A 23,107-nucleotide genomic window follows, 5' to 3' on the forward strand; every position below is an offset into this window, starting at 1 on the left:
TGATCCTCAGGTGGAGGTGGTCTTCTGGCTGCTTTCTATGTTGGCCACCCGAGACAAGGAGGACATGTCGCGCACGTTGCTGGCCATGTCCAGTTCACAGGAGAGTTGCCTGGCCATGCGCAAGTCGGGGTGCCTCCCTCTCCTCATCCAGATTCTCCACGATTCAGACCGGGAACCGAGTGCCCCCGATAGCCCTGGAGCTGCAGGGAAGGACTGTCGCATGCGGGCCAATGCTGCCCTCCACAATATCATCTTCTCTCAGCCCGACGAAGGGCAGGCCAAGAAGGAGATGCGGGTGCTACACGTGCTGGAACAGATCCGCTCCTACTCCGAGACCTGCTGGGACTGGCTCAGGATGCAGAAGGAAGGGGCCAAGATCCCCGAGGGGGGAGCAGGTAGAGGTGTCAACTCATAAAACATTTCTATATACCTGTTTTAGTAATTGCCATTAAAAAAAAGGGGGGGGAGAAAATCTGGAAGAGCAATGCTGCAGTTTGAAATTGAAAGTACATTCCAACTCTTATCTTTAAAAAATTGTAACTAAACTACCAGAGCTTTTGCCCGCAAATATATTTAATTGGAGAACGTGAATGATGACACCCAGCCTGTAAACGTGCTCAATTGGAGAATCTGCTTTATGAGACACCCAGGGGGGAGCGGGGGAAAACAGGGTCACAGGGGATTGTAAATTATGTATGGCGGAATTGGCTTTATACGGGGCAGTGCCAGTATGTCGCCTCTAATAAATCCTTTGAAGATTTTTGAAGTTTGGCTCAAGAATCATGATTTAATAAGGGCGATTGCTGGAATCCTGACAAGAGGGAGGATTGGGGTTACCTATCAGCCTTTCCGGGTGGTCTAAAGCAGGGGTGTCAAGCTCAAGGCCCGGAGGCAGGATGCGGCCTGTGAGGGGCTTAGATCTGGCCCATGGGGCCACCCTGGAAACAGCAAAGGACTGGCCTGCGGTGCCTCTGCCAGTGAAAACGGAGTTCAGGAGGGCCGCAAGCAACTCTCCAAAGCTCCGTTTTCACTGGCAGAGGGTTGCAGGAGGCCATCGCAGCCGAAAACGGAGCTTGGGAGCCCGTTTTCACTGGCAGGGCGCTTGGACCACTACAAGTGCTCCTGACATGAATAATGTTGAGCTGCCCACCACAGCCCATGCCCACCACAGCCCACTGAGGCCAAACACAACTCCGATGTGGCCCTCAATGAAATAGAGTTTGACACCATATCTCTTATCCTTATTGTAAGGTTATATTAAGTCTGAAAGTACATCTCTCTCCCTCACTTTTACAGTCCAGGAAACAAGGGAGAAGCGCTCTCATAGAACCAACAGGAAAAAAAAATTGGAAACCCACCACTGTCTGACAGGATAGTGGGGAACGTATGGATTTATATTCCTTGAAGACAGCTGGCAATTTGCATCCTTTTAGCGGGTCGTTGACGCATTGGAGGTTTATCTGTGTCCAAGTGGTGCTCCTGGTTCCTGTAGTCTGCAATTTTTCCTCTGGAAATCCATTCCTACTACTCCCACACCATTCAAAGGGTGTTTCAGACAAAATTGCATAGCCAAAAGTCTGTAAAAAAAATTACAGACTACAGGAACCAGGAGCACTACTCAGATGATCCCGGGGACACAGATAAACCCCCAAGTGCTTCAACCGCCCTCTCAAAGGATGTAAATGACCTGCTGTCTGCAAGGACTATAAATCCTTCCATCCCCCACTATCTTGTCGGAGCTGAAGAAACTTATTGGATGAGAAGCAAAATGTCTTCAAAAGAAAACCAGAAAGTCTAGTTGCCTCCTGATAAAAGCACCTTTGGGACTGTTTTGCCTGCTCTCTATCGCTCATGAAGACTTTCCAGAGAAATCCATAGCTCACCGACTTCTCCACAATCTTCTTAGAGACGGGCCCCCAGTTTTCATAGAGCCCAGACCTCTATTTCCTTTGCAGGTCCTCAGCCAACCTGAAAAATGTAAACACTTAGCCTTTCAAAATAATTTCTGCATGAGGGTTACTTTGATTTTTAGTCCATTTTGTTTTGCTTCAGTGTTTTTTAACGACCTAACTTTTAATGGAAATTGCCCTGAGCTATTTTGGAAGGGCGGTAGAGAAAGGAAATGAACTGAATAAATAAAGGCCACACTCTCCCTTTATTAGCATAACAATGCAATGATTACATTAGACCTAGAGACAGAAACTGACTTGAGGTTACGCAATGGCAGATACTCAAGTTCTGTTGACTTTAAAAATATTTCTTTACATGGAATATTTCTGTGCCAGGCTTCCAGTAGTTAGATTCGCTAAGGGGCTTGTTAAAGGATATTTGAACAGCATTTACCCATGCCTCTCCTGATGAGAAACCAAACATTTAAAAGACAGACTTACTATTCATCTTCTCATCACTTCTTATCACCCATCCCCTCCCACTTGTGACTGTATGATTGTAACTTTGTCGCTTGTATCCTTACGATTTATATTGACTGTTTCCTAGCATGATTCGATTGCTTATTGTACCTTATGACTATTATTACGCGTTGTACCTGATGATTCTTGACAAATGTATCTTTTATATACATTGAGACCATTTGCACCAAGACAAATTCCTTGTGTGTCCAATCACACTTGGCCAATAAAGAATTCTAAGTTCTTACCAACATGTTTTTGAAGTTATAGTTTCCCCAAATGTCTGTATTTTGCATTGCAAAATACACGAGCTCCGTAGCAGTCATAATGTTCTTCTCCATGTAGGGGAGCTTATTAATATTTCAGAAGAGTCTCGCGCTATCTCTCCTTTTTAGCTACCGTCTAAGCTATTTAGCTAAGCTATACCGTTTATAGCTAAGCTATACTGTTTAGCTATTCTCTTTCCATTCTCTAAATGTTTTCATTCCTTTTCTCTTCATAAGCCTTTCTAGCCTGCTGACCTAACCAGCAACTTTTTGAGCTTGTGCCCAGTTCTCACAATCCTACTTTAAATGGGTTCATTTTGGGGTATAAACCATCAAAGGGATGTGACTCCACTTGAAATGCATCCAAAGTTGACGCAATGACTTTGGGTTTGGGTTTCTGTTCCATTCACCGCATTCCATTTCCTTCTCTGCAGCTCCTGTTCCAATCGAGCCCCAGATCTGCCAAGCTACCTGCGCTATCATGAAGCTCTCGTTTGATGAAGAATATCGCCGTGCCATGAACGAACTGGGTAAGTTACACAGGGGAGCAGTGCAATCTGCCATTTCAGAGAAACAGCAATTGCAACAGCATTTAGATTTATATAAAGGGTAAAGGTTCCCCTCACACATATGTGCTAGTTGTTTCTGGCTCTAGGACTCGGTGCTCATCTCCATTACAAAACCGAAGAGCCAGCGCTGTCCGAACATGTCTCCATGGTCATGTGGCCGGCATGACTAAACGCAGAAGGTGCACAGAACACTGTTACCTTCCCACCAAAGGTGGTCCCTATTTTATTCTACTTGCATTTTTTACCTGCTTTCAAACTGCTAGGTTGGCGGAAGCTGGGACAAGTAACGGGAGCTCACTTCGTTACGCGGCGCCAGGGATTCAAACCGCCAAACTGAAGATCTTTCTGATCAACAACCTCAGCGTCTTAGCCACTGAGCCACCCCGTCCCTACTAGATTTGTATACCGCTTCATAATACTTTACAGCCCCCTCTAAGCGGTTTACAGAGTCAGTATATTAGCCCCCCCAACAATCGGGGTCCACATTTCTCAGGAGGATGGAAGGCTGAGACAACCTCAAGCCTGTCAGTATCAAACTCCTGGCAATAGAATAGAATAGAATAACAGAGTTGGAAGGGACCTTGGAGGTCTTCTAGTCCAACCCCTTGCTCAGGCAGGAAGCCCTATACCATTTCAGACAAATGGTTATCCAATCTCTTCTTAAAAACTTGCAATGAGCAGAGTCAGCTTGCAATGCCAGCTAGCCCTCTACATACCACCACAACTGAGCTCAAATTTTCTGTTGCTAAATGAGACCTTTGCTAAGTGAATTTTGCCCCATTTTACAACTTTTCTTGCCTCAGTTGTTAAGCAAATCACTGCAGTGGTTAAGTTAATAACAAGGTTGTTAAGTGAACCTGGCTTCCCCGTTGACTTTGCTTATCAGAAGGTTCACATAAAGTGATCCCATGACCCCGGGTCACTGCAACGGTCATAAATACAAGATAGTTGCCAAGTGTCCGAGGTTTGATCACATGATCACAGAGACGCTACAACAGCTGTAAGTGTGAGAAACGATCTTAAGTCACTTTTTTCAGTGCTAGCTGTCCTAATTTGGAACGGTCACTAAATGAATTGTTTTAAGTTGAGGATTACCTGTACTGCATTCTAACTACCGCACCACCCCGGCTCCTGTCCTAAGTAAATCCAAAAGCTTTGCAAATCCAGTTGGCTTAAGGTTGGCTACTTAAAGGGACTGTCAGTGGCAGGGCTACCAAGATGCCAGTGGCCAGTATCTGGGAACTCCACAACTCTTTGTGTTGGTGTTCAGATGTTCCCATTCCAAGGGACATATCTTCTGTAATGTGTCTTCCAAAACATGTGGGTGACTTCATGGACACATTTCTGAAGTTTTTTTTGGCAACCACATACAAGTAGTACTTGACTTACGATCATAATTAAGCCTGGAATAATAGTATTAAGGCTAAGTCATGCCAGGCATTAAACAGGCCATCATGTGGCCGACCTGATTTTATTAATTTTTTTTGCAGTGGGTTGTTAAGCAAACCCATTGTCTGCAATGGGCATTTTTTTTGTGTTGGAAACCAGAAGTAAACACCGGTTTCTGGCAAAAAAACAACCACCACCCTGTAAGTTGTGGTCATATAATGGTGGGATGCTGCAAACGGCCACAAATGCTGTACAATACAGGTAGCTTTTTTGAATCTGACATAACTTCAAACGGTTTCTAAGCAACCAGTTGTAGGTCAAGGACTACCAGTAGAAGTATTTCACCATTGCCCTCATCTTCCAGGATGGACTCCCCCCCCCCCTTAATAAGTATGATGTCAACTCATAAAATATTTCTATGGTCTTCATGATTTAATTGGGGTAACTTCTGGAATCCTGACATCTGACTTAAATAGGTCTGATGTTCTTTAGGTTTCCAAAATAACAGATTAACAGAGTTGGAAGGGACCTTATAGATCATCTAGTCTAGCACCCCTGCCCAAGCAGGAGACCCTACTCCAGTGATGGTGAACCTTGTTGTTGTGATGTGCCGAAAGCACGCACGTGCGCATGCCGGCACCCACAATGCAATGCGCCTCGCCCTCCCTGCGCATGCGTGCGCAACACCCCTTCCCCACTCCCTTACCTGCACTGCGCATGCGTGCGCCTCCCAGCTGATTTTCTGCTCATTTGAGGCCTCCAAAGGCTGCAGAGGCTTCCCTTGAGCCTCTGGAAGGCCAAAAACTGCCTCAAAGGGGCCAAAAATCAGCTGGGAGGTGCACGCATGCGCAGTGCAGGTAGGTTTGGCTGGGGCTCATGTGCCCACACCAATGGCTCTGTGTGCCGCCTGTGGCATGCATACCATAGGTTCGCCATCACAGCCCTACACCATTTCTGACAGCTGGCAATCCAGGCAATTTGTCAAAGCTGCCTAGAAATCACCTTTTAAAAGAAAAAACAGTAGCCACCGACAACTTCTGATGAGGTTGAGGTCACAAAATGGTTGCTGTTGGAGAAGGCATTGGGGTTTTCAAAATGGCTGCCACAGAGAGCCACCGGGCCTAAACCAGGTATTTTCGGAAGTCTTCCCCAACTGAGAGTGGATGTGGGACAGTGGTTAAGGTTTTGAACCGGCTGTAGACCTGAGGTCAGCCTAGTCATTTTGGATCAGCCAGTCTCCTTGACCTAGAAAGAAGGGAAGAACAAGAAAAAATGATATAGATAGCAAAGATGATGCCAAGGAAACAAGGAACTGCCCATTTAGTCCCCAGGAATCAAGATTGACTTGGAAAAATCCCATACAAGTAGTCCTTGACTTATAGCATTATTCATTTAGCAACCATTCTAAGTTATAATAGCACTGGGGAAAAAAAAGATTTATGACCAGGCCTCACACTTACAAATGTTGCAGCTTCCTCAGGGTCAAAATTTGGGTGTTTGGCAACCGGCATGCATTTACCATGGTTGCAATGTCCCCGAGTCACATTGCTGCCATTTGCGACTTTCCCAGCCAGCTTTTTAGAAGCAAAATCAATTGGGGGGGAAGCAGGATTCACTTAATGACCATGTGATTCACTTAACAAGTACAGTAATTCACTTAACGACTTGGGAAAAAATTGTAAAATTGGACATACCTCACTTAACAACTCTCTTGGTTGCTTAGTAATGGAAATTCTGGTCTCCATTGTGTCGTTAAGTTGAGGACTGTGCAGTTATTTATTTTCCACAGTTCTATCATCTGACTGCTTTTTCTTTGCATTGACCCTGATAAATGTAATTGGGTGAATCTTGCACCCTTGGTTGCGCACTGCTCATCGCTCACGGTTTTTTTCTTCTGTTTCTCTTCCCAGGTGGACTCCAGGCCATTGCTGAGCTGCTGCAGGTGGACTATGAGATGCACAAAATGACCAATGACCCCCTCAACCTAGCACTCAGGCGCTACACAGGCATGGCCTTGACCAACCTCACCTTTGGGGATGTGGTCAACAAGGTGCGATGGGACCCAAGACAGAAAAACTGAATCAGGCGGGAAAGGAAGTGTTGTGGCTCCAATTCCCGAGCCTGTGCTGCTAGAGGAAGAGGACTTGGAAGATGAGGAGGAGGAACTGGGAATGCCTTCCTCCCCAGGACCTTCCTCTCTGGCAATGCCTTCCTCCCTGATAATGCCTCAGGTTTCATCAGATAACCGAGAGGAACAGCCTGGGATTAAACAGGAGGAAGGCATATCGGAGCAGCCCCTGACAGGGAGTCAAGAGGAAGAGTGTTGGCTTGATCCTAAGCAGCGTCGTAGGGAGAAACGTGAGCAGCAACGTAGGAGGCGTGGGAGGGTCAGAGAGTGAGCTGAGGCATTGAGCCACATCCCACAGGGGATAAAAGTGGGTGTGTTGTCGGCTGGAACTTTGTACGGGACAAAGTTTGATCTTACTTCAGGTTTTCTTTGGGAATGATTTTTGTGGTCTGCCTTGTAATTTTCTGTAAGTAGCTTTTTACTTGTTATCAGTTCGGACTTGGCAGGCAGAGTGTGTTGGAATGCCAAGGACGTTATCTGCCTGCCTGTGTTTGTGTGAGTTTGTACTCTTTCATCTTTTGGGAAAGAAGAAAGGTGAGACAGAACAGGAAGATATATTATAGATAAACAAACAGACAGACAGACAGACAAAGTGAGGTACTAATAGTACCTCACTTCATCTATCTATATATCTATTAGTACCTCACTATTAGTACCTCACTTGATCAAGATCAAATGAGGTACTAATACCACTCTATAAAGCCTTAGTAAGAAAACCACACCTAGAGGACTGAACCCAGTTTTGGTCACCACACTATAAAAAAGATGTTCTCTAGAAAGAGTACAGAGAAGAGCAACCAGGATGATGAGGGGACTGGAGACTAAAACATACAAAGAACCATTACAGGAACTGGGCCTGGCTAGCTAGTGAAGAGAAGGACCAGGAGAGACATGATAGAAGTCTTCCAATATTAGAGGGGCTGCCACAGAGAGGAAGAAGGGGTCAAGCTATTTTCTAAAGCACCCGAAGGCCAGACAAGGAATAATGGATGGAAACGGAACAAGGAGAGATTCAACCTGGAAATAAGGAGAAACTTTCTGACAATGAGAATAATCAACCAATGGAACAGAAGTTGCCCTCAGAAGTTGTGGTAGCATCATCACTTGAGACTTTCAAGAAGAGATTGGACTCCCATCTTTCAAAAATTGTGTAGGGTCTTCTGCTTGGGCAGGGGGTTGGACTAGATGACCTACAAGGTCTCTTCCAACTCTGATTATCTGTTGCATATTTATATATCTATAATATAATATAATTAATATAATATATAATTAATATATTATATTATATTATATTATATTATATTATATTATATTATATTATATTATATTATATTAGATTAGATTAGATTAGATTAGATTAGATTAGATTAGATGATTATATTTATTGCCTGAGTTGTAAAATGTCAATTCTTCAAGGATTTACCTAAATAGATTTTTACCCCATTTTTTAAAGTGCAGTAGCCAGCTTCAGGGAGAACTCCTGTTATAGGTGGTCCTCAAGTTATGACCACAATTGAGCCCAAAGTTTATGCTGCTTAGTGAAACATGCACTAAGTGAGTTTGCCCCCTTTTACGACTTTTCTTGCCACCGTTGTTAAATGAATCATTGCATTTATCAAGTTAGTAATATGATTGTTAAGGGAATCTGTCTTTCCCGTTGCCTTTGCTTGTCAGAAGGTCGGCAAAGTGGATCGCGTGACTTTGGGACACAGCAACGGTCATGAAGTATGAACCAGTTGCCAAGCATCTGAATTCTGATCACTTGACCATGGGATGCTGCGAAGGCCGTAACTTTGAAACATTGTCATAAGTCACATTTTTCGGTGCCGTTGTAACTTTGATTGGTCATAAAACAAACTGTCAAGGTATTTTGTTACAGGTAGTCCTCAACTTAAAACCAACTTAAAATTCAATGTTGTGTGCCTGTTCAAAGTTACAATAAAAGGTAAGGCTCCTCTCGCACATATGTGCCCGTTGTTTCCGGCTCTGGGGCTAGTGCTCATCTCTGTTTCTAAGCCGAAGAGTCAGCGCTGTCCGGAAGGCGAAGACGTCTCTGTGATCATGTGGCTGGTGGCATGACTAAACGCCGAAGGTGCACGGAACGCTGTGACTTTCCCACCAAAGTTTTCTACTTGCATTTTTACATGCTTTCAAACAGCTAGGTTGGCAGAAGCTGAGACAACAACTGGAGCTCACTCCGTTACGCGGTACTAGGGATTCGAACCGCCAAACTGCCGACCTTACTGATCGACAAGCTCAGCGTTTTAGCCAATGAGCCACAGCATCCCTTTTAAAGTTACAATGGCACTGGACTTACGATCCTTTAGAGGAAAATAAAATCAATCCTAAAAAAAACATCCATCCCTAACTCCTATTTTTACTCCTTTCTTGCTGTTTAGGCAACATTATGTTCGCGGCCAAGGTGTATGCAAGCTATCGTAGACCAATTAGCATCTGACAGTGAGGAACTGCACCAGGTATGATGGGTTAAAAGAAGACCGGATGGTCACTGAATTTGCACCCTACCTGCCCTTCTCCAGCGGGTCCAGGTTCAGATGTCTTCTTCTCTGAGCATGTAAAGAAGGCACTTCAAAGCTGCTTTATATGACCTCAGATTCTCAATCTGGCCCAAAAAATAGCTGCTGAAAGGTAGCTTTGACTCTAAAACACTCCATGCTCCAAAAAATGAATGTTATTTATTAGATTTAAAGCTCACCTTTTATTTAGGAACGCTTGTAACTCTTCCCTTTTCACACAACCATGAAGTTAGTTGTGCTGTAAATGAGGAATTAGTGCAGAATCTGCTTCTAATCCAGTGCTTTTCAACCTTGGCAACTTTAAGATGTGTGGACTTCAACTCCCAGCATTCCCCAGCCAGCCATGCAGCCATTTTATGCTCCTCCCCTAGACTATAAAACATCTAGCCCTTCGGCGGTCCCTATTTGGTCTGCGAGGATTGCTTTTATTTTGAAGGCGACTGCTATTTTTATTTTTTTTATTTACCTATTTGCGTGTATGTCTATGGAGATTCTCAGACTTCCAGGTCATGGCTGTTCCAAAGGTGCTTTTTCGAGAGACAACTGGACTTTCTTTTGTTTTTCTTGAATGAGAAGTAAAACACCTTCAAGGAAAAGCAAAGAAAGCCCAGTTACCTCTTGAAAAAGCATCTTTGGGACATAAGGAGCCTCTGTAGTGCAGTGGTTGGAGTGCAGTACTACAAGCTACTTCTGCAGCCAGCTGCCTACAATTTGCCAGTTCAAATCCCACGAGGCTCAAGGTTGACTCAGCCTTCTACCCTTCCGAGGTGGGTAAAATGAGGACCCAAATTGTTGGGGGCAATAGGCTGAGTGCTATTGCTATATTTGTGTGCATGTGTATCTACACACCTTCGCAGCCTTATTAGTTTGGTCTTCCACAACAGTCCTAGTTTTTCTTGTGGCCCCTTAGGAAAATTAATTGCCCACCTCTTTCTCAGGTGGTATCCAGCATCCTACGCAACCTCTCGTGGCGAGCCGATATGAACAGCAAGAAAGTCTTACGAGAAGTCGGCAGCGTCTCTGCGCTGATGCAGTGCGCCTTACGGGCCAGCAAGGTAAGACGGGAGAGGTGGAATCGACAGCCAACTTTGCTAAAATATGGTCAGGGGTGGGCTTCAAAAATCTGAGCAACGGGTTCTCTGCCTGGTTGCTGAATGGGTGTGGCCATGGTGGATGTGGCCTAGTCAGCCTCCTGTACCACGGCAGCGGGGAGCGTTTTTGCCTTCCCCGTGCTCCAGAGGCTTTCCTTGCGCCTCCAGGAGGATGAAAACGGGCTCCCCGGGCTCCGGAGGCTCTATGGAAGGTGGAAATGGGTCCATTTCCAGCCTTCCCGAACTTCTGGTAGGCCCATTTTTCACCCTCCCCAGCCTCCGTGCATGCCCTGCACTTATCTGCATCCAAAACAGGCCGTGTGGGGACTCCTGGGAGGGGGAGGGCTGGGATGGGTGGGGCCAGCCAGGAGTGGGATTTGGGGGTTCTCCGAACTGCAGAGAATCTTAGCTAGGGGCTCTCCCGAATCTTGCAAACCCTCAGTAGCTCAGCACTGAGTATGGTCACCACTGATGTTCGCACAAAATGGACAACAACCCTCCTGGCCGTAGCTCCTACCAGCAGGGGTCACAAGCCTACGTGGACCTCAACCCACAAAGAGTCGAATCTGAGTCTGGGAATGAGTAGGCTTCCGAAACAACAATCTTAATTAAGTTTTGTTGCCAACATTAGGATTGATTGATATTGATTTATTATACGGCACGTTCACAGTGGTGGTATTCTACCAGTTCAGTCCACTTCGGCCGAACCAGTAGTAAAAAACGCTAAACGCTCAATTTAGATGAGCTAGAAAGCAGGAAATCGTCGATTTCTTGCTTTCTAGCTCATCCAAATTGCGCGGCACAGCTGATCCCCACCCTCACTTCAAAAGGCTTATTTTTTCGGGGCTTCCCTGGGGCCCACTAGGTCAAAAATGCGATGGGGGGGGAGGGAGTGCTGCGAAAGAAAGAAAGAGAAAGAAAGAGGGAAGGATAGGAGAAAGAAAGGGAGGGAAGAAAGAAAGAGAAATAAAAAAAGAAAAAAGAAAGAAAGGGAGGGAGGGAGGGAAGGAATGAGGGAGAGGTAAAGGAGAGGAAGGACCTCAAACCTTGGCACTAGACACAGCTTCAGAGGATGTTTTGAAACAGCACAGCAATCCAGGACTGGAAGGTCCCTGCAAGCCATCTAGTCCAGAAAGTAAGTTTCTGTCTTTTGATGTCACTCATGTCAGGGGCGCCTGTGGTGGTCCGAGCACTTTGCCAGCGAAAATGGAGCTCGGGAGGATTACACACGGCCCTCCCAAGCTGCATTTTTGCTGGTCGAGGCACCGTGGGCCAGTTCTTCACTGTTTCCAGGGCAGCCCTATGGGCCAGATCTAAGCACCCCAAGGGCTGGATCCGGCCTGCATGCCTTGAATTTGACACCCCTGCTTTAGCAGTAGTGGTGTCTGGATGTCTGGATCTCAACCAGGAGTGGGTTAAGTACCGGTTCGGTGATTTAAGAGGTTCGGTGATTGACGATGTGCTTCCCTGCACGCTGCCAGGCGCGCTTGTAAATCCTCATCAGCACGCTGCATGCAGAGAAGCACTTTTTTCCAGCTTTTTTTTTGAAAAAGCACTTTTTTCCTGATTTTTTCACTGCAGCTGTGCCTCGCACTGCAGCTGAAGTTGAAAAAGCAGGAAATAAAGGTCAGGTAAGAGCCCGGGTGGGTGGGTGGGCAAAAACATCAGCAGACATAGAACCAGTTCTATGTCTGCTGCTCTTCAGAGCTACCGGTTCTACAGAGGTGGACAGAACCGGTAGAAACCCACCCCTGATCTCAACCTGTTTCGCTCCAAGCAGGCTACTACATTGCTCAGTGTTGGCAGTCAATAACCTTCCAATTTTCTTGAAAGAGAACCTTTTCTCGTCTTTTTGTTGTTGTTGTTGTTCCTACGTAGGAGTCCACCCTGAAGAGCGTCCTCAGTGCCTTGTGGAACCTCTCAGCTCACAGCACTGAGAATAAAACCGCCATCTGCATGGTGGAAGGAGCGCTCGGCTTCCTAGTGAGCACACTCACCTACAAGTGCCAGAGTAACTCCCTTGCCATCATTGAAAGTGGAGGTGGGATCCTAAGGAATGTCTCCAGCCTGATTGCCACCAGGGAAGATTACCGGTTAGTAATCTCCCTTTTCCTCCTTTGCAGCCAGAAACATTTTCCTTCCCCCATCGGTACAATGGTACCTTGGTATTCTACTGCTTTGAAGCTCATCGAATTTGGTACTCAGTGCCCTTTGTTGTGACAATATTGTCCTGGTACTCATTGTTTGTTTGGTACTCAATGAACAAGCTAGAAATAAAGTAGTCGATGATGGCTACTTTGTGACTCACTGCATTACAGGTAGTCCTCGACTTTAGTGACCACTCAAAATTAGGACGACACTGAAAAAAGTGACTTATTTCACAGTTATGACCTTTGCATGTGACCGAAATTCAGATGTTCAGGTAGTTATGACCGTTGCAGCGTCCCAGGGTCATGGGATCCCCATTTGAGAACTTCTGACAGGCAGTCAATGGGGAAGCCAGATTCACTTAACAATCAGGTTACCTGTGATGAGCCAGGGCGTGGCACAAAAGTAACAAAATCACAAAAATAGATAAAAGTCCCTTTAATATCTCCAACTTGGCCCCCATTGTCCAGTTATCATCAGCTGGAGAAAAAACTCTCTCAAGAACAGTTTTTTAAAAGGAAGAAATTCTGTCCAAACTCAAAGTACATATAAATTATAAAGAAAAACCAACAAAAACCACACTGCCGCCATTAACGCGACAGGGCAGGATAAGGGATTGAAGACGTCAAAAGATAACGAAACACACACACTTGGGAGGATGTCAGAATTCAGATAGGACTTGACAAACCAGAATAATTTCACGCTTTGCTTCAAGCAACTTTGCCACGTACAGTTTTCCCTTTTTAATAGTCTTTCCAGCTGCAGACAATGATCAGGGCCCTTTCCTCCCCCATAAGCCACACAACTCACATTGCTCCCTTATCCGTTCCTCCCTGCATGCTCTAGGATGAAGAGGGAGTGGGCCTGGGTCTTCCTCTGAACGCCCAGCTAGCCTGTGCCCTACCCCAGTGTCCTCCAAAGCCACTGAAGCCACACTCCCATTCCCTGTCAGCTGTTCCACCTCTCCCTCAGAATCAGATTCCAACAGGGGCATGAAATTACTTATGTCAACTAAAAAGATGGGGGTGGATTTGTTGGAGTCTCGACAACTTATTTATCAACTGCAGTGATTCACTTAACAACTGTGGCCAGAACAGATATAAAATGGGGCAAAACTCACTTAACAAATGTCTCACTTAACAGAAATTTTGGGCTCAATTGTGGTCAAGGACTACCTGAATGTATTCCTTATGGGGGGGGGGGAATTGTTTGGTATTTATCATTTTTGGTACTTATCATGCCTCCCGGAACCAATTAAAGATGAGTAATGAGATCCCACTGCACATCTGTAGAGTCACAACCAGCCCTTGCAGTCCCCAACCACATCTCTGACCCCTCTCCAAAGTCCTCTAGTCTGCCAGAAAATGAGGGGCTTTATTTCCATTTAATCTCCTGAAAATCCTTATATAGCTAGTCCTCGACTTATGACCATAATTCCATCACTAAGTAATACAGTCATTAAGTGAATCACATTCCATTTTACTTCCTTTTTTTTGCTGTGATTGTTAAGTGAAACCACTTCCCTTACTGACTTTGCTTGCTGGTGCTTCCTGGGAAGGTCCCCAAAAAGCAACCACACGACCCCAAGATGCTGCATCCGTTACAAATACAGGCCAGTGGTCAAGCACCCGAAATTTGGATCCCTTGACTTGGGGGGAAACACTGCCGTTGTAATTTTGGTTTCTAAACAAATGGTTCTACATCGAGGATTACCTGTATATTTTTTCCCACCGATGTGGTCCATTTTTCCTTTTGGATAGCCACACCTTGGATACGAAAGCTAAAAGCCCACTTGGGTTGTTGTTCCCAGCAATTGGTATTCAGAAGTGGACTATGAATTCAGAGCTCCTAAAATAGCTCTCAAATTCCTCCCCTCCTTAAGTTATAATGAAGTTATACCTTATAAATGAAAGCGAATATAGGTACCCCAGGATAACGTTGCTGGATCCAATCTGAGTTTCTGACAGTGAGAGCAATCAACCAAGGGAACAGAAGTTGCCTTCGGAAGTTGTGGGAGCTTCATCACTGGAAGCTTTCAAGAAGAGACTGGACTGCCTTCTGTCAGAAATGGTGTAGGGTCTCCTGCTTGGGTGTGTGTGGGGAGTTGGACTACATCAGGGGTCGCCAACCTTTTGGACTGCAGGGACCACCAAACTCATAATTTTAAATCCCGCGGACCACTAATATGAATTTTGACTGACTGTGGCTTGTTGATGTTGGTGGGAAAGTCGGTCCCATATTCCAGAGCGGCATTAGTCACAGGACTAGCCCTTTGGTCACCCCACTGCTCCTCCACCTGGGTGCACCAGCCTGCCATGGACTGGAGGAGCTGCTCCGGGATGACCAAAGGGCCAGTCCTGTGACTACTGCAGCTCTGGAATATGGGACCGACTTTCCCACCAAAGTCAGCAAGCCACCCTGGGGCAGATTTCCCTCCCCCGCTATTGGTCTTACCTTCCAGTTCCAGCTCGCGTGGCTCTACTCAAGGTAAGGTTTGCACTTGGCCAAAGGGTGGGGTCCAGCAGGTGGGTGGGACGTGTGGGCAGCGCAGCCTTGTGTTCCCGTGCAGCCTGGATTAATTGCTTTGGGGAGAGTGCTTTGGGGGGGACATTTCTCTGGGAGCCACCAAAATTTTCTCATGGATCACCAGTGGTCCCTAGCCCACCGGTTGGCGACCACTGGACTAGATGACCTACAAGGTCCTTTCCAGCTCTGTTAATCTGTAAATAATAGGAATCCGAAAGCTCGGAAAACAAAACCTCTGGTTCCGGTGACTGTCCCAGATTGGATCTTAGACATTCCTTGACCTTTCCTTTTCCAGCTTGACCTTTGCATTTTCCTCCGGGATCTGGGCTGATTTTATCTTACCCTCAATCTGTTCTTTCCTAGGCAAATTCTGAGGGATCACAACTGCCTTCAAACTCTCCTTCAGCACCTCAAGTCACACAGCCTGACCATCGTCAGCAACGCCTGTGGCACCCTGTGGAACCTCTCTGCGCGGAGCCCCAAAGACCAAGAGCTACTGTGGGACCTGGGGGCAGTCAGCATGCTCCGGAATCTCGTCCACTCCAAACACAAGATGATTGCCATGGGCAGCACCGCAGCCCTCCGCAACCTCCTTGCCAACCGGCCGCTCAAGTATAAAGACGCCATGGTTGTCTCGCCGGGTTCTTGTATGCCCTCCCTCTATATGCGGAAACAGAAGGCTCTGGAGGCTGAACTGGATGCCCAGCATTTGGCCGAGACCTTTGACACCATGGAGAAGCAGACGATGAAGAAGCAGAGCGTGACCAAGAAACCAATGCGGCACATGGATAGTTTGGCCAAGGACTACGCTTCTGATTCAGGCTGCTTTGACGATGACGAAGTGCCCAATGTCTCTAGCAGTACAGAGACAGGAAATGCGTCGGTTCTCTCCATGTTCTTAAATTCATCCTTCCTCCAAAGTCAAACTTTGCCAAGAACAGTTTCCCAAAGAAGAGGCCCAGAACCAGAGAAAGATCAAAGTGGGAAGTCCACGGAAGCCAAGAAGGTCTCCCCGTTGCTTGCATCCCAGGGCGATGACGTCTCCGCGGTGGCTGAGAAGTTAGCCAACAAGATCACTACGACTGTGGCCAAGATAGATAAATTAGTGGAAGACATAACCACTCTCCATACCTCCTCTGATGACAGCTTCAGCCTCAGCTCTGAAGACCACTGCCTTGAATGGCAGTATGGTCTGGATGAAGCCCATGAAGCCCGTGCCCAGTCATGCTCTCCATGCCGCCTCTCGGACACCAGTGGGATTATGAAGCGTGAAGGTCTGAGCCGGGCTCACACCCTCCTGCGGCTGAAAAACGCTTATACAAGCTTGTCCAATGATAGCCTCAACAGCGGAAGCACCAGTGATGGCTACTGCCCAAAGGAACACATGAGACCATGTACTCGGACAACCTTCTTGGACTTTAAAGATGAACTACACCGGTATCAGAAACGGCCCAGCCGTCTTGATTTGAAGAACATCTTGATGAATAGGCCAGAAAAGATGGAACTGCCTGAGAAGAAACCGCAAGAATCCAATGTGGTGGTGGAGAAACCAGAAAGAGACAAACTACTTGAAAAAGCCAAGATAACAAGGCTTCCACCTGACCCTGATGTTGCTGAGAAGGAGTCTGAATGTGAGAAGAAAGAGGGAGGCAGACAGTTAGATCCTGATCCCAAAGTCCACACAATCAAACTCTCCCCATCCTATCAGCATGTGCCCCTCATAGAGAACAATGGCACAGAATCTGGGACTATGGGGGTCTTGGGAACCAGCTCTTACTATCCCAGCTTATCCATGAAAACCACCGATAATCTTAACAAGGTTCCAGAGAAATTGACTACAGCAGAACCAGCGAAACAACGGCTGCAGAAATACGCGATGGAAGATACGCCAATTTGCTTCTCCCGATGCAGTTCCCTGTCTTCTATTTCCTCCGCCGATAATGTCCTAGACGGACAGAGCCACAGTGAGAATGAGATGGACACCGATTCCTCTCTAGAGATCATTGAGGTAGAAGAAGTGGAAGAAGCTCAGAAGGACAACCAAGAAAAGAAGGCAAAGCAGGGGGTGGAACCCCTCAACTCATCCTCACAACCCATTGCTATCCCCTTCCCTAAAAAAGAGAAAATGTTTCTTAGAGGGGCGTCACCTTCTCGCCATGAGGATTTGACCCCTTCCAGCTCATCTGAAAACTACATCCAGGAGACTCCTTTGGTGATGAGTCGCTGCAGTTCAGTCAGTTCTCTGGGCAGTTTTGAGAGCCCGTCCATTGCCAGCTCTATCCAGAGTGAACCCTGCAGTGAGATGGTTAGTGGTACGGTCAGTCCAAGTGAGCTCCCAGATAGCCCAGGTCAAACCATGCCTCCAAGCCGTAGCAAAACACCTCTGTTTGAACTCAACAGCCAGCCAGAGAAGGAGGCCAGCCAGTTCAACATTCAGTGGGAGAACAACGTCAAGAAATTTATGGACATCACGGATTTTAAGGAGCGTTTCCAGATGCCCCAAGACCTCGACTCCATGGTCTACTTCACGGTGGAGAAACCCAATGAGAACTTTTCATGTGCCTCCAGCTTGAGCGCATTACCCCTCCACGAGCACTATGTCCAGAAGGATGTTGAGTTGAAACTTATCCCACCGTTCCCAGAAAGGAGTGGGTTGAACTTCATGACGCATGAAAAGAGAGATGACGAAAGGGCCATTGAGGGCCAAAGGAAACTAGAGTGCCTTGAGTTGATGTCAGATGACGATATTGAAATCCTGAGGGAGTGCATCAATTCAGCCATGCCACCCCGTTTCCGGAAGATCAGGACATCCCTTGTCTCGGGCCTTCCAGGCCAAGTCCTAAACCCTCAGTCAAAGAAGTCAATGCATGTTCCAGTCTACATGTTAGTTCCTGCCAATTCCCACTTGGGTATCCCCAAACACAGATGGGCCACGGTCACCAGACCCAACAAGGACTATCTGGGCAATGAGGATTCCTTCACTGACTCAGCAGAAGGCACCCCCGTCAACTTCTCCAGTGCTGCTTCGTTGAGCGATGAGACCCTTCAATACCCTATGAAAGACGAGGGAGATTCACGGCATTGCTCTGGAAAAAGAAAGGAAGTAACGGGGGCTCCGATGGGGGGACTCAAGAGGGAGATCCGCCAGCTTGAACAAAGCAGCTCCCGGATTGGAAGAATCACCTCCAGCCATTCCACACCAACCAAAATGGCCTCCTCTTCTAAGCACAAAACTGGATCGAATCACACCAGCCCGCTCCGTGCAACGCGGGCCCAATCGGCTGAATCCAGGAGAGGAAACATTCCCCTCAGAAACCTAGAATTGACTTTCTTGAGGCAAGGTAGTTCAAGGGCAAGTTCTGAAGGCAACCATTCCAAGAAGAAGGAGGAACCTCGGGAGAACAGCAGCCACGACAGCGACGGAGCCTTCCCATCCTTCTGCCACACCACACCAACCGAAGAGGCTGTCTACTGCTTCTATGAGAATGACTCTGATGACCTAATGGAGTTAGACGTGAAGAATTCACCCAAGAGAAAACTGAACCTGGCCAGCAAAGTTCAAAAGAAAGAATGCTGGGCTAAGAAAGAACCTGAGCTAAGTTCCAGTCAGCAGCTTCATGCTAAAAACAAGATGGCGCCCCATCTCCGGAGCAACCTGATTGCAGATGAGACTCCACCTTGTTACTCTCTCAGCTCCTCCCTAAGTTCCCTGAGCGATCTCGAACTCTATGCAAATGGAGAAAGGATGCAGATGTCCAAGATCAAAGTTAACCGCCAACCAACCATGAACCGTCGGCAGGGGACGAGAGCAGCTGTGTCCAAAGGGACGGACAGCTCCGCCAGTTCCCTCAGTTACAATTCAGACAATGATCTCCTGCAGAACGGCATCGGCTTGAGTGGGCCCAAGAGGAGACGCCATTCAGCCAAAAGGAAGAGTGCTGAGAAGGAGCAGAAGGGTCTCAAGGCCAAGGAATGGAAACCCGAGGGATTTCCTGATGAAATTGCTTCCGAAAGAGGTTCAGATCTGGATAGCGTTGATTGGAAAGCCATCCAGGAAGGAGCAAACTCCATTGTTACTTGGCTGCACCAAGCTACTTCTTCCTTTGGCAAGGAGACGTCCTCAGAATCTGACTCCATTTTGTCTTTTATGTCTGGCCTTTCGGCAAGCTCTGCTTTACAGCTGAGTTTGGACAGAAGAGACAAGATCCAAGGCAGGAAAGGTCCCACCGGTGGCACGGAGAAGAAAAACCTCCCCAAATCTTTCCAAGATGGCAAGAATCTGAATGAAACAAGAGGTGCCGGCAGCAGGAATAAGACGGAGAAAAATGTAGGGCAGCAGAAGCCACTGAGCAACCTACCCGTCGTCTTCCGAGGCAGGACAGTGATCTACATGCCTGATGCAGCCAAGGAATCCCCAGCGCAGAGCTCCAGGTCCACCCCAAAGAAAACAGGAGGGGCCGCTAAGCAGGAAATTCCCGAGAAAACTCTGAATCTCAACCAACCGAGATCCAGGAGTCTCCATCGGCCTGGAAAGATCTCAGAAGTGGTGGAGTTGATGTTGCCCAAAAGAAGCGCGACCCCACCTGCCAGGATGAACAGAGCACCGTCGTCCGGATCCTCCAGAACATCCACACCCTCCCAACCCAACCAGAAGAAGCTCACATCACCATCGCAGCAACCCAACCGACAGACGCCATCACGTGAAGCCGGAAAGAGCAGTGGAAGCACCACACCCATTGGCCCAGCCCCCAAATCGGTCCAGAAATCCCCCATGTCCAAGCAACACAAGACCCAGAAATCACCTGTCCGCATCCCTTTTATGCAGAAGCCCGTTAAGAAGACTCTTCCAGTGAGGAACACCATGCCTACGCTGGAGGAACGAGGAGGAAACAGCAGCAGTGAGCTAAGGCCTAAGGTCAATGGGAAAAGTATTCTCCAGGCCAACCACCTTAATTTGATGCGCATGTCCTCAGCCAGATCCCTCAGCAGTGACTCCCACCAGTCGGGCTTCCTACGGCAGCTGACATTCATCAAGGAATCGCCCACTCTTCGCATGAGGCAACGTTCCGAGGTCTCCTCTTCCGAGCATTTGTCCTCACTCTCTCAGGGTGCCTCGCCGCGGAGAGGCCGCCTTGGCCTGCCAACCGTTTTCCTCTGCTCTTCCAGATGCGACGATCTCAAAGCAGATAAGCCAACTAGGTCGAGTCAACGCCCCGTCATCTCCCGGGGGCCTCTCCCCAGCCAGAATCCCTCTGCAGGGGGGCCCCCAAGGCTGCCCCGCAGGACAAGCTCAGAAAGCCCCTCCCGACTCCCCATCAAATCCATCAATGTTCCTCCAGAGCCTTTCAAGCGTTACTCGTCCTCTCCTCAAATCAACGTCGTCAAGAGGGCCGCCAGCCCTATTTCCACTCTGTCGGACAGCCCTGAACCCTCAAGCGGGAGAAAGAAGAATGAGGAGGTCTCAAAACTACCGGTTATTCCTCCTGCAGAGAAAGGCACCGAAAATCAACAGCGGCAGCGGCTACAACCACAGCCACAGCCACAGCAACAGCCGCCTCCACCACAGCCACAGCAGCCGCCACCGCCGCAGCCGCAGCCGCAGCCACAGCAGCCAGCGATGGTGAAAGGAACCTGGAAACGGATCCGTGATGAAGATATACCCCATATTCTGAAGAGCACCCTTCCTTCAACGGCATTGCCCCTGGTTAGCGCTTGGCAGGAAGAAGAAGAGAGGGATCAGACGCCTGGAGTCCTCCAGCCAAAGACGAGTGACGCAGTCGTGCAGACTGAAGACTTCTCCACCACAAAGACTAATTCCAGCACCTCCCCTACTCTGGAGACCCAGAAGGCCGTCAAGATCCCACCCGACAGCTACGAAGGAGATGGCTTTGCTCCCGCGAAGGCCACCACTGCGTCCATCTCCTTCACTCACGAAGGGTCGGTCAGCTCTCTTGGGAATTTCCCTTCCAGCAAGCACAGCTCCCCAAGCCGAGCTGCTCGGGTGAGCCCGTTTAATTACACCCCCAGCCCAATGGTGGAGCCCGCCATCAAAGAGAAGCCGGTGGAGAAAACACAAGTTTGACAGCCTTCCAGCTTGGTCTGACAAACTACTGGGATGTTCTTAGCTAGCCACCAAGATATAGATATATATATATATATACACACATGCCATTCTTAACAAAACAAGGGGGATTGGATGAGCGTTTCTTAGACACACAAGACTAGAGGAATCACTTCTTGTGAGAGATAACAAAAGACACAAAGGAGCAAAACATACAGGTAATCCTTGACTTGCAACCGCAATTGGGGCCAGAATTTCCGTTGCTAAGCAAAGCGGTTGCTTAGCAACCTGATTTTATGCCCTTTTTTTGCCACAGTTAAACAAATGACTGAAGTTGTTCAGGGAATCACATGGTTGTTAAGTGAATCTGGCTTCCTTCATTGACTTGGTGTCAGGATTCCAGCAATCGCTCTGATGAAATCACGATTCTTGAGCCAAACTTCAAAAAACTTCAAAGGATTTATTAGAGGCGACATATTGGCATTGTTTCAGTAGATGCCACTTGGCTTGTCGGAAACTAGCTGAGAAGGCTGCAAATGATGATCACATGCTGGCTTGCCAAGCACTCAAATTCTGATCCACGGGGGATGCTGCCACGATTACTAAGTACAAGGACTGGTTGCACGTCATTTTTTCCGATGCCGTTGTGGTTGTACGTCAAGGACTGTCAGTATCTTTCTTTCTTTCTTTGCAAACAACATTTTGAAATGAGTGGAAGGTTGCAAAAAATAAGACCACCCCCAAATCCAGCAGCTGTTGGCAGGAGGGGGTTGCAAACCGACTTTCAGAATTATTTGAGTGGGGTCAACTGCTGATACAGGAGCATTTTTCTTTCATTCTTGTGCAAAGAAGTGGGCATTTGAAGCAGAATTCAAAATTTTCAACCATCCGGTTTGAAAAGTTGACTCCAAACGCTGAACTTCTTGTCAACATTTCCAAGGGCCTTTCTGGATATCTCCTGTGTTAAGAGATGCTTCAACATTGCAGTCCCACAAACCCCCCACACACAACAAGTCTATTCTCTGACTTTAAAAAAATCAACCCAACCTTGAACCGCCACTCTGATTTGGAAATTTGGGGGGGTTTCCTCCCTCATTTACAAAAAGACCTATTCTGAAGCTGACCGAAAGAGCAGGTGTGAATACAGCAGGTATGCAAAATTTACCTGCCTCATCTAAGGACGGTTTAGTCCAACGTTCAGAATCACCCACCTTTTATGTTGTACAGGACTCTGTACAGGTAGCCTTCGACTTACGGCCCACCGTCGAGGCCAACATTTCCGTTGCTAAGCGAGACGGTTATCCTGTGAGTTTGGCTCTGTTTTTTACGACCCTTCCTTGCCACCGTGGTTAAGACAACGACTCCGTTTGTTCAATGAATCCGGCTTCTCCCATTGACTTTGCTAGTCAGAAGGACGCAAAAGGGGATCCTAGGAGCCCAGGACGCTGCTGCAACCGTCATAAACAGGAGCCGGTTGAATTTTGATCACGTGACCACGGGGACGCTGCCAATGGTTGTTAAGTGTGAAAAATGGGTCATTGGTCCCTTTTCTCGGTGCCATTGTAACTTTGAACGGTCACTAAATGAACTAAGTCGAGAACTACCTGTGACGAAGACCACGAGACGGCATCCTGAAGGGAGTCCACCAACAGGCCTCCCATCTCCCACTTGAGAATATTTCTCTATCATCTTCTGCCAAATCCGCTTCCCCCTTTGGATCCAGCCCACCCCCACCCACCCCAAAATGGAGAATCCCATCGCCAAGGATCCACTCTGGATTATCTGACGGCTGGCCAAGTTCACCCATCCAAGCGTGCTCAGGATTCCCCTCCGCTCACTGCCGGTTTCTCTCCACCTGGAGCCCTTCTCTTCTTCCCCAAGTGTCTGTGAAGACAATCCTCTTCGCATTAGAGGAGAACTTGAAACGCAACCGTTCATTAAAGTAATAAACCACAACGTGGAACGGGTGGGAGAGAGAGAGAGA

General features: G+C 47.5%; 1 protein-coding gene across 1 annotated transcript in view; it reads left to right on the forward strand.

The window, feature by feature from the left end:
• APC2 (APC regulator of Wnt signaling pathway 2) overlaps positions 1-23,107 on the forward strand; it is a 74,721-nt gene extending 51,614 nt beyond the window's left edge. The window contains exons 9-15 of the mRNA XM_087922701.1: positions 11-395; positions 3,109-3,204; positions 6,543-6,682; positions 9,160-9,237; positions 10,236-10,352; positions 12,267-12,481; positions 15,426-23,107. Of these exons, the coding sequence (XP_087778827.1) occupies positions 11-395; positions 3,109-3,204; positions 6,543-6,682; positions 9,160-9,237; positions 10,236-10,352; positions 12,267-12,481; positions 15,426-21,144 (6,750 nt within the window). The 3' untranslated portion in view covers positions 21,145-23,107. The remainder of the gene's footprint in view (positions 1-10; positions 396-3,108; positions 3,205-6,542; positions 6,683-9,159; positions 9,238-10,235; positions 10,353-12,266; positions 12,482-15,425) is intronic.

Source organism: Pseudonaja textilis, chromosome 1 (assembly GCF_049901715.1).
Source record: "Pseudonaja textilis isolate UNSWEBS1 chromosome 1, rPseTex1.2, whole genome shotgun sequence".
In the NCBI taxonomy this organism is placed as follows: Eukaryota; Metazoa; Chordata; class Lepidosauria; order Squamata; family Elapidae; genus Pseudonaja; species Pseudonaja textilis.